At 45.5% G+C, this 11,051-nt stretch overlaps 1 protein-coding gene across 2 annotated transcripts in view; it reads right to left on the bottom strand.

Annotated features, from left to right (window-relative positions):
* EML1 (echinoderm microtubule associated protein like 1) overlaps nucleotides 1-11,051 on the bottom strand; it is a 200,886-nt gene that overhangs the window by 15,936 nt on the left and 173,899 nt on the right. For both annotated transcript variants that reach the window (XM_015424450.1, XM_015424449.1), the window contains exons 14-16: nucleotides 9,771-9,896; nucleotides 8,906-9,037; nucleotides 2,670-2,737 (exon numbers count right to left, since the gene is read on the bottom strand). In XM_015424450.1, the coding sequence (XP_015279936.1) occupies nucleotides 2,670-2,737; nucleotides 8,906-9,037; nucleotides 9,771-9,896 (326 nt within the window). The remainder of the gene's footprint in view (nucleotides 1-2,669; nucleotides 2,738-8,905; nucleotides 9,038-9,770; nucleotides 9,897-11,051) is intronic.

Genomic DNA, 11,051 nt, shown 5'->3' with positions numbered 1-11,051 from the left:
TGACATCAGATGCAATGCACAGCAGAGATCTTTTGCGGCAGTGTTTGAATCCGCCCCTAAGGACTGGCAGATGATGAGGCACCCCCTGCAGTTGACTGGCAGTGGATTAGGATTGGAACCGGCTTCTTCTCCCGCGGCATCAGTAACCTGCGGAACTCACCATCACTGGATGCAGTGGTGGCCACTAGGTTAGGTTGGGTTAGAGACATTCAGCAAGCCCAACTGTGTGCACGCTCTCTCCGCATCAAAGCAAAGAATGGACACAGTTTCTGTGCATGATTGTCAGCTCCAGGTTGGGAAATACCTGGAATTCAGGAGCATCCACCACCTCCCGAGGTAGTCTGATCCACTCTGTGTGTGTGTGTGTGTGTCGCTTTCAGCAGCTGGACTTCCTTCTCTCCAGGCCCTGCCTGGAGGTTGGCAACCCCATAATTGGTGGTTGCACTGGGGGGGGGGAGAAGGTGGTCTCGCCTAGAGTACAAAAAACCCTGGAGCCGGCCCTGTCCATGTGCTCCAATAAGAGGAAGAGATATTATAAAGCGCCTGAAGTGCTGGGTTTAAGTTTCTTGTACTGCTCATCTTTACAGTGCCAAATAATCCTCCTTGAATCTTGCCTTTTAAAATGGTATACTGTCCACTTGTCCGTTTGAGAAGGTATCTAACCACTCCCGTGCCAAACTACTATTGGACCAGGTTCCTTTCTTGTGTTCCAAATATACGTGGCTCAATATAGAGAGGCAGTTTTTAAGTAAGTACTGGGCCATCAGATCTGAGACCCTGGGACTTTATATCTAAAGTTCCTTGAGTGAGGACAGTGAGGCACTGGAGTTTGGCATCGGGTCCCCTTTAAGGGCATTCTTTTTTTCATCATTTCTGTGCACAGAATACATTCCAGGAAATGAAACACTTTCTGTGAGGGACGGGCGTCAGCAACAAAGGGGATTGACAGTCACCACGAAAGGCGGAATCCTCTATAAAATAAGGCCGATTTGAGCCTGATGGCTACCCTCTGAAACTATCTAAAAACCAACACGTTCTGAATGCAGCTCCTCACCATTTGCTAGCTCAGTAATTTTCTCCATCACCCACAGCTGCCACAAAGACATTTTGGTTTTAAAGCCCCTGATCTAGAACATAATCTCTGACAAAACTCCATGGGCAACCAAGAGATAGAGTGAGACAGGAGGTGGCAAAGTAGTTTCTAAACAAATAAATTACATGGGGGGGCCTTGCAAGGAATAATTGCAGGAGGGAGGGACAATTTGGGAAGGCCCATCCCACCTCCTAAATCCTCCCAAGAATGCTATAAAGCTGCACAGGGCTGGAACAGGCTAGCAGAAAGATCACAAGCAGAGCTATACCCTTCTAAGCCCATTTTCAAGTGACTCAGAAGGACAGAACTCTCTGCTTACACTTCTGCTATAGCTCTTCCCCTTTGCCCTTCAACTGAGACAGATCTGCCTTCAATATTCTGTATCTCCAGAAGAATATTCGGATTCATCGGGCTGTTTTTCTTAATTTCTTTCTGGTTAATTTACAAAGTCCACCATGTTTTTTGGTTGTTTTTTTTAAACCATCATTTTATGGTCTGCTTTTGGCTTGAGAAATATTTGAGCTGTTCCAAGTTGTACTGTTTTGTGCTTGGGTTGTGTTTTCGAATGCTGGGTTTTAATAATTTCTATGAAGCGCTAGTCTGGCCTGGCTAGCCTGGTCAGGCTAGCTTAATCTCATCAGTATCACCAAGGAATACTAGGGTCATTACTCAGAGGCAAGCAATGGTAAACCACCCCTAAATGTCTCATGCCTTGAAAACCTCACCAGAGGTCACCATAAATCAGCTGTCACTTGACAGCAAAAAAAAAGAAGTTATGCTTTTAACATGTTGTATATTGTAAATTCCCCTGCGGCAGGTTTAGGTTTAGGCCTGCCAAATCTCGCCAAATCGCAGCGGGGGATCTGCATGTCTTTGCAGAATCCTTGCCGTGGGGATGGCGAGACGCACTGCACCGCCGTTGGCAGGACATGACGCTATGTGTCACTCTGGCAACGGGGTTGTTTGGAGCCCGTTGCCAGAGCAATGTGTAGCATCAGATCCTGGCGATGGCGGGTGCAACGCATCTCGTTGTCCCCGCGGCAAGGATTCTGTGAAGAACTACGATCCTCCGCCGCAACTTGGCAACCCTAGGCAGGTCACCTAGAGAGGCAGCGTAGACGTTTTCTAAATAAAATAATAAATATGTAGTGACAATGTTGGTGGGTGATTTTACTCCTTTTATGACTGGCACAATTCGTCCCGGTTTGCTATTAGATACAGCAACAAGTTGGGGGCCTGTAAGGAATCAAGATGAAACCTCTAACAGCAACTTGCGTGGTGCCAAGACTTCTTGCCAAGTAAATACATTTTTAAATTATTTTTTCCAAAGCCCTTTTTTGATTCTGAGCATGGTTACATTGAGCTGGAAAAGGAGTGCTGCTATGTCTAGTCTTAATTGCTTGAAGAGCTTTTAGCTTTATTTTGGTGTCTGGTTTTATTCTTATGACTTTTATTCATTTTGATATTATTTTTGTTGCATTCGCGTTTTCCCCCAAAACTGCCTCCCCAAATAGTAGCAAGAGTTTGGAGTGTAAACACTTTACGTAAATAAAGAACGTTTTTTTAAAAATCTTACCTTCCAGTTAGTGTTCCGACTGCAATGACAGGCCCTGAAGGATGAAAACCAGCGGACTGTGCTGGATCCTACAAAATTGGAATGAGCAACAGTTAAAGCAATTTACAGCAATAACTGGATAGCTAAACAAATTACTCAGTACAGGAACATGCCACTTGACACCCTACATATTGAGTTTGAAAGAGTTATTCCAAACTATTAAAGGCCTTCGTCTGTCAGTCAGTTTTCCTGCAAACCTGCTCTGGAAAGGATTAATGGAAGAGCTGGAATGGACTGTACCCCTAGACAATATCCGGTAGCAGCATCCCTTTCTTTAACGCTACCCAGTCTTCCCCAAAGATCATTTCCCCTTTTGGATAATAAACATCAGGATCAAATACTTCTGGAAATTAGAATTAAACTTAAACCTAAAAAGTGCTGAGGTATGTCAGTGAAGAAACAAAAAACAGTAATAGGGTTGTCAACCTCCAGGTGGAGCCTGGAGATCTCCCAAAATCATGACTGATCATCAGTTCTCCTGGAGAAAATGGCTGCTTTGGAAGGCAGACCCTGTGGCTTTATACCCCACTGAGGTTCCTCCCTTCCCTTCCCCTCCCCTTCCCAAACCCTCCCCTCCCCTGGCTCCACCGCCCCCAAATCACCAGGTATTTCCCAAGCAGGGGTCGGCAACCCTATACAGTAATGTGGACACCAAGAAAAAGAGCGCGTGCCATACAGTCTCAATGCACGAAGCCATATGCATACAGACACATTGTAAAAGAATAACACCCAAAATATGAGAGGCATTTTATATACAATCCCCTTGGCACATGGGGAAGGTGTCAAAATGTAAGTAATTTTTAGAAAACTGTGCAGCAAGAGCAGTGCACTCTCCTTTCAAAGACGAAAGTGGAGAGTGCAAGACTGCGTGGCCGGAGGTGTGTGTGCCTCCTAGTGCTTCAAAAGCCAGTGCTTGTAAAGAAAATGCCGGTGGGAGTCTTATGGCACCTTAAAGATTTGATTCTAAGCCTAAGGTTTTGTGAATTAAAATGGCTATGTTTCAGGTGCCACCAGGCTCCTGTTTATTTTTGTTCTAACAGGCCAAACTGGCTGCCCCATAGGGATTATTTGAGAAGCGCTTTCTAAAGCCAGAGCCAGCCCAGCAGGCCTGCGCAGCACCCCCTGGTGGCCCATCCAAGAGACCAAGGGAGTCTGCCTCCTGCAGTGTTCTCTGAGAGAGCCCGTTGGCACACTGAACGTAAGCTACACTCAGTACTGACCTTTTTCAAACTGCCTTTGTATTCCATTTTAGTAACTGATGGCTAATGGATCTTTTCTGTCAATTCAGACAGACCCGTTTTAGTAACCGGCTGCTAGCAGAATTTATTTACCTGTCTATACAAACCCACTTGCCTCCAGTTAGCTAAGTGTGGTTGAGTCACTTTTGAGGGAAAATGCTTTTTTCCCTTTTCAACCCCTTCATTGCACTTTTGAATTGCTGTAGCGTGCTGTATAAAATGTCCATAGTGCTTCCTACAAGGCCGCTTTCCCCCTGTGCGCTCTTTTGTGGACCTTTTAAAACTGTCGAAGTTGAGCGCTATGCTGATATAACACTTCAGTGCTATAGTGGCACCGTTGAGATACATTGGCTCCACTGAGTCAATGCATGTCCATGGTGTCGCTATAGCACTGAAGTGTTACATCAGTTTAGTGCTATAGGGCTCAACTTAGAATGTTAAAAAAGGGGGAGAGTCCAAGGAAGATTGTGAGGACAAAAAGGGTGTGGGGGGGAAGCGGCACGGTTTGAAACTACCATAGCACTTCAGAGATGGCTCGTTAACATTAATACTGCATGAAACCCCCCTCGTCCCTGTATCGCTTTACTCAAAACTGGGCCAACAATGAATAACATCCAGTTTAGAACGGTAATGTGAAAAGGGCCTTTATCTGTCACCATACCAATTTGCTGTTCACAACTGGAAATACTACCAGAGACAGGGCTGGCCAACCTCCATATGCAGAATAACAACTGATCTCCAGACAGCACAGATTAGTTCCCCTGGACTAAATGGCTTCTTTGGAGGGTGGACTGTATAGCAGGGTTACTAGATGTCCTCTTTTTAGAGGACATGTCATCTTTTTTTTGGTGTCCATCCTCTTTTGGGCTCTTTTTAAAACAAACTGATGAAAATGGCCGTTTTTGGGGTCAGAAGGCTAGGAATATTCCTAGTTAGTAGCAATAACCACAGCTTAAATAGTAGGGGTACTTAAAATGAAATTTTTCATAGTGATCACTTGTTTGAAGTAGTCAGTTGGAAAATATGTCCTTTTTTTGCTTTTCAAAATATGGTAAGCCTACTCTATAGCATCATGCCACACTAAACTCAAAATCTCCAGGAATATCCCAACCTTGAGTTGGCAACCATCACCAGAAATGGCATTCGGGTCTGGGAATACTGTCAAAATGCATTCAGAGGTGGTCTGCCATTGCCTGCCTCTGCGTCACAACCCTAATATTCCTTGGAGGTACCCCATCCAAACAGTAGCCAGGGCCGACCCTGCTTCGCTTCCGAGATCTTACAAGATCGGGCTAGTCTGGGCTGTCCAGGTCAAGGATATGTCAACCAACTACCTGTACAAAAAAAGGGTAGCAAAAAGCCCTCTGGTAGCATGGCAGAAACAGCAGCTGCAAGGGGATGCCCAAGGGAAGTGTGTAGGAAACCCCCAGGTCAATGCTGATTCACACCAAAGAATCACTGTGGTGTGGAGGAAATCATAGGGAGTGGGTCCAGCAAGCCAGTCTACTCAGAAGTAAATCCTTTTTATTCAATGTGGCTTACTCCCAGGAAATGGTTCTTAGGACTGCAGTCATAAGCCTTATAACATATTATCTGGAAAACTCTCTTAGTTACGTCCACAGTTATTTCGCAACAGAAGCTGTATTCGCCATCTTCCTCTTGATACACTACAGACCAATTTGTCATCATTACTCGGGCACTGAACTGTAAAAATTCTGCAGGGTTTTTTGGTCCCCCCCCCCCCCCCCCATCTTCAAGAACATTTGAAGTAATGGTCTCTCACGGCATCTAGAAGGTCACTCTTATCAGCATAAACCGAAATTCGCTGAGCTGAAATTTCATGTTCACTCAAACTGAACAGTAACTTCAGAACTCTCCAAGACTCAGCAGGTGTATCCCAGTTTGGACGAATGCCTGCGCGGTGTTGCTCTGGATGGGATTTCAAATGTTAAGAGTCTCTCAAGTTGAAGCATGCCATTCTTGAAATAAATAGTCGTCATGTCATCGGACTCACTTCATGTAAGGAGATACCTGTTTGGGCTGTGTCTGGCTTATGCTCTACAAAGAGAGTCAAGTAGACTGCACAAGTTAAGGCTGGCTTGAAAGCCATTATTGCTGGAATTACTTGTTGCTGAATGAATCTTCTCTTGATCCAGTCTTTATAATGTTTCCTTTGCTCGAAAGCCAGTTGAATCCGACTCTAGGGGGCGGTGCTCATCTCCTCTTCCAAGCCGAAGAGCCAGCACTGTCCGAAGACTTCTCTGTGGTCATGTGGCTGGCATGACTAAATGCCGAGGTGCATAGAATGCTGTTACCTTCCCACCAAAGCAGTACCTATTTATCTACTTGCAATTTCTTGCTTTCGAACTACTAGGTTGGCAGGATCTGGGGCCAGAGACGGGAGCTCACTCTGTCATGTGGCACTAGGGTCTCGAACTGCCAAGCTACCGACCTTCCACTCTGCTATTCAGCGTCTTAACCTCTGAGCCAACATGGCCACCCAGTCTTTATACTTCTGAGCAATACCTCTGACTTTCACAGTCACTCCCTCCTCCTAGAGAAACCCTGAGAATTTGAAGCTTTGTGCTAAAGTTCAGGAATCTCCCCCAAAATTTTTAGCACACTCATCAAAATCACATTTCCAAGGATGCTAGGCCATGTCAATGAAACTGGTTCAAAAGTTTGCTTCCAAAATAATGAGGCAGAAATTGCTCAGAAGGCGGGGCCACGTCCCCATAAGACTTCTGGGTAGAGGAAGGCCACTGAGTATGCCCCACGCCTGACTAGGGCCTTCAAAAGGCTTGAGGGGGAAGCCAAGGAAGACAGACCCAGTTCAGAAGGGAGTGGAAATATGGGAGAAGAGGATGCCAAGGGAAAGCACTTCAGCCAAATTAGGACTTGGCGCCTGATGGTTCGGGCCAGGATTCCTACAGGTTCCAAAAGTATCATCCTGCCAACAGAACGGCAGTTTTGCTGGAAGAGTAAGAGGGCTCAGTTTTTCCCACTGCAGACCTTCATTTTTTGTCCCCTCCCCATGTGGTTCATTGATAAACAGAATGCTGGGGGCACAGTGGTCTGCAACAGGAGGAAGTCCCATTCTGTCAAAACTTTGCTCTGTTCACAGTTCTTTGGATCCAGCCCCCCAGGGTTTGACAATATGACATTCATACTGGTGGATGAATGTAAAAAGAAGCAACAATGGAGATCCATGAGAGGAAAAAGCCATCTTTTGTTGTTGTTGTTGTTGTTCAGTTGCACAGTCGAGTCCGACTCTTTGCGACCCCATGGACCAGATCACGCCAGGCCTTCCGGTCTTCCGCCGTCCTCTGAAGTTGGCTCAACTTCATGTTCGATGCATCTATGACACTGTCTAACCATCTCATCCTTTGCCGTCCCCGTCTTCTTTGACCTTCAATCTTTCCCAGCATCAGGGTCTTCTCCAGTGAGTGCTCCCTTCTCATTTGGTGGCCAAAGTATTTGAGCTTCAGTTTCATTATCTGGCCTTCCAGGGAACAGTCAGGGTTGATTTCTTTTAGGATTGACTGATTTGATCTTCTTGCAGTCCAAGGGACTCTCAAGAGTCTTCTCCAGCACCATAGTTCAAAAGAATCTATTCTTCGGCGCTCGGCCTTCCTTATAGTCCAACTCTCGCAGCCATACATGACTACTGGGAATACCATTGCTTTGACCATGCGGACTTTTGTTGGCAGGGTGATGTCTCTACTTTTTATCATGCTGTTTAGGTTTGCCATCGCTTTCCTCCCAAGGGGCAGGCGTCTTTTAATTTCTTGACTGCTGTCACAGTCTGCAGATATCTAGGATCCCAGGAAAGTGAAGTCTGTCACTACTTCCACAACTTCCCCTTCTATTTGCCAAGGAGTGATGGGGCCGGATGCCATGATCTTAGTTTTTTTGATGCTGAACTTCAAGCCCACTTTTGCGCTCTCCTCTTTTACCCTGAGCAAGAGACTCTTTAGGTCCTCTTCACTTTCTGCCATTAGAGTGGTATCGTCTGCATATCTGAGGTCGTTGATCTTTTTCCCAGCAACCTTAATTCCCGCTTGTGGTTCATCCAGGCCAGCATTTTGCATGATGTACTCTGCATATATATTAAATAAGCAAGGTGACAATATACATCCTTGTCGTACTCCTTTTCCTATGCGAAACCAATCAGTTGTTCCATATCCGGTTCTAACTGTCGCTTCTTGATCCTTATACAGGTTTCTCAAGAGACATGTGAGGTGGTCTGGTACTTCCATCTCCTTAAGGACCTGCCATAGTTTGTTGTGATCCACACAGTCAAAGGCTTTAGCATAGTCAATGAAGCAGAAGTAGATGTTTTTCTGGTACTCTCTTGCTTTCTCCATAATCCAGCGAATGTTGGCAATTTGATCTCTAGTTCCTCTACCTCTTCGAAACCCAGCTTGTACTCCTGGCAGTTCTCTATCCACGTACTGTTGAAGCCATCTAGCTTCCAGAAATTAGCTTTCAGAGTGATTTCTGCACGGGCTTTGTACTTCTACCCGAGTGGATTTTCCCTAATAATGCCCAAAGGCATTCCCACAAAAAACGTATCTTTTTTCAGCAGCTGCAGTTCAAATTTGCAGTTCAACCTTTTTCTGTCATGACCCATTTAAAGGAAGCGTTCCTCACATTCCATGGGAATCACTCCAAAAGTCAGCCTCTGTCGATGCAAAACATTAAACTGGAATTGGCTCCTAGATCGTACAAGCCTAAGAAAAGTTATTTTCTTAGTCTGCTAGTCTACCGCCATACTCATTTTCAGTTTGTAATCCCCCCCCCTCCAGTCATCCTAATGCTAAACACCTTTAACCTTTCTACAACTGTAGATCAAGACTTTATTTATTTTTGTCAGTCAATATCAATTTATGGCCAGAGAAGATAGTTGTGTGTATGTTCTTCAGGAAAACTGCTCTGAATATATAACAATGAACATACCTCTATAATTTTGGTCCAGATTGGACTGTGGCTGATAGCATCCCAGAGCGTGATGTGTTTGTCTTGCCCGCACGTGAAGAACTGAGGTTTGGAAGGATGTGCTGCTAGGCCCCAGAGCTCATCGGTATGGCCCTGAATAAATACAGCAAGGACGTTTTTCAGTAGGTTAACAACAGTACCTCTGATGCAAGTTCTTTTGGATCACCTCTGTGAGTGGAATAACCCACAAAGAGGGGTGATTTTTGCCCATTCCTGCTGCACCCCTCCAAGTTATATTCCATGTTGTTCCAGTCGTTTTGCGACCTGCTGCTGGTGGTGGTGGTGGTGGGGAATGCAACAAGGAGTCGGACGTGAGAAAGCCATGTTCTGCACACAGAATTCTGCTCATGACTAATTGGATCCAGGCAGGAGGGTTGATCTTATACCCATGTTATATGCTTTGGTAATTTACACAAATACACACGCTGACACATGTAAAACCTCATATTCCTTCATCAACCCTATCTTCTCCTGCAGCAAAAAGGGGGGCATTGGGAAAAGTGGCCCCTTTCCTCTTGTGAAAGTGGAACAAACTCAGTACTGAGGCCCCCCACACACACACACACTTGAGAAGCAGAGGAGATATTTCACCATATTCGTAAAGCACTTCAGGTTGGATGGGGCGTTTGGTTCAGGAGCCTCCCCCCCCACCATCAACTTTAGATTTTTAAGGGGGGACGGGGGTTGCTCAAGGAAGGGAAATCTGCTCCTACAAATGCCTTCCATTTGTAGTTGTTCAGGTTCAACCCAACGAAATGAAGGCTACCACTTACAAAAAACCACCTCAGTTCTTAAAGATGGGGGTGCTCTCCACAAAATAATTTACCTGTGTAATTGGAGAAAAGTCTCCTGACAGGGAGCCTTGTAGAACGAAATTTCGAGTAGTGCCTATCAACACGACGTCACCTTTCCCCTCAGCTATTGTTCTTATGGGTCCAAACTGTTCCGGAATCTATTGTCAGAATTAACAAATGGCACAGGATCACTTCTCAAGCGCGCACTGTCTACGACGTTAGTATGGAGAGGTGCATTTTCCCTTAATAAGCTTTATGTTAATATGACATGGGCACTTCGTGATGAAGCAACTGAGGCCACTGAAGTAACAATAACACAAGACAATCATATGTGCAGCACTAGGGCCAGACAGAATTCTGAAGAGCAACCAAAATAGGGTAACTCCGAGATCTTAGCACACACCGCCCCCCCCATTCAATTTTGGTGCTCTGGCCCCTCATAACAGAAGCATATGCCAAGCGCAATCACCCACATTCATGTGCTCACCATTTTAAGCAAACGGGGACATGCATATATTTTCCATGTGCACAGAGCTGCTTCAGTAAGCACGAACAAGAACCCCAGACTTTTAATAAAGAGGTCATTGATAATGCAGCTGTATGAGCACAGAAAATATGGACATACCTCCTCGCACAAAACAGTGATGACATGCATCAGGAGGATCTGATCTGACTTTACTCCTGTTTGATTTTGGCACTGCCAAAATGGCACTGGTTCTGATGGGCACATTGCACTGGTTCTTCTGCTGGCCTTGCAAACATGCCCGTTCCCCACACCTCATTTTATACTGGAGAGAGTCTCTGGGAGAATCTGCTGGGCTTGTTGTATGCCTGCCTTGCTTTTTTCCTACCATTGGAAACAATGGAGGATGGGGGCACCCTCTTTGGGTGCCCACAGAATTGGATCCCCTGGGCCAATCTTCTTGAAACTTGGGGGCTCTTTTGGAGAGAGGCTCCAGCAGTGACACCGTATATTTGACACACACACACCAGCCCACTGAATATACCCTAGGAGATTTGCCATTGACTATAATGGCCCCATAGGGTATAATGGAGTCGAAAAATTCGGGATTCCCTAATTAATTTGGGATCCTCTTATCAGTAAGCTGAATCAGAACTGAGAATCTGATTTGGCTTAACTAATGCCTGAATCATGCCGAAAAGACATGATTTGGGTATTAATTCAGCTTGGAAATGCCAAATGCACATCCCTATTACCAGGGCCAGCTCTAGGTTTTTTGCACGCTAGGCGAGGCTACCTTCTGCCCCCCCCCCCCACCCGCGCCCCCACCCACAAGCACACAAAAAAAAAA

The sequence above is a fragment of the Gekko japonicus genome, unplaced genomic scaffold (genome assembly GCF_001447785.1).
Source record: "Gekko japonicus isolate JY-2015 unplaced genomic scaffold, Gekko_japonicus_V1.1 scaffold44, whole genome shotgun sequence".
Classification (NCBI taxonomy): Eukaryota; Metazoa; Chordata; class Lepidosauria; order Squamata; family Gekkonidae; genus Gekko; species Gekko japonicus.
Note: the sequence above shows the minus strand (reverse complement) of the source record. Positions and strands in the feature narration are given on the sequence as shown.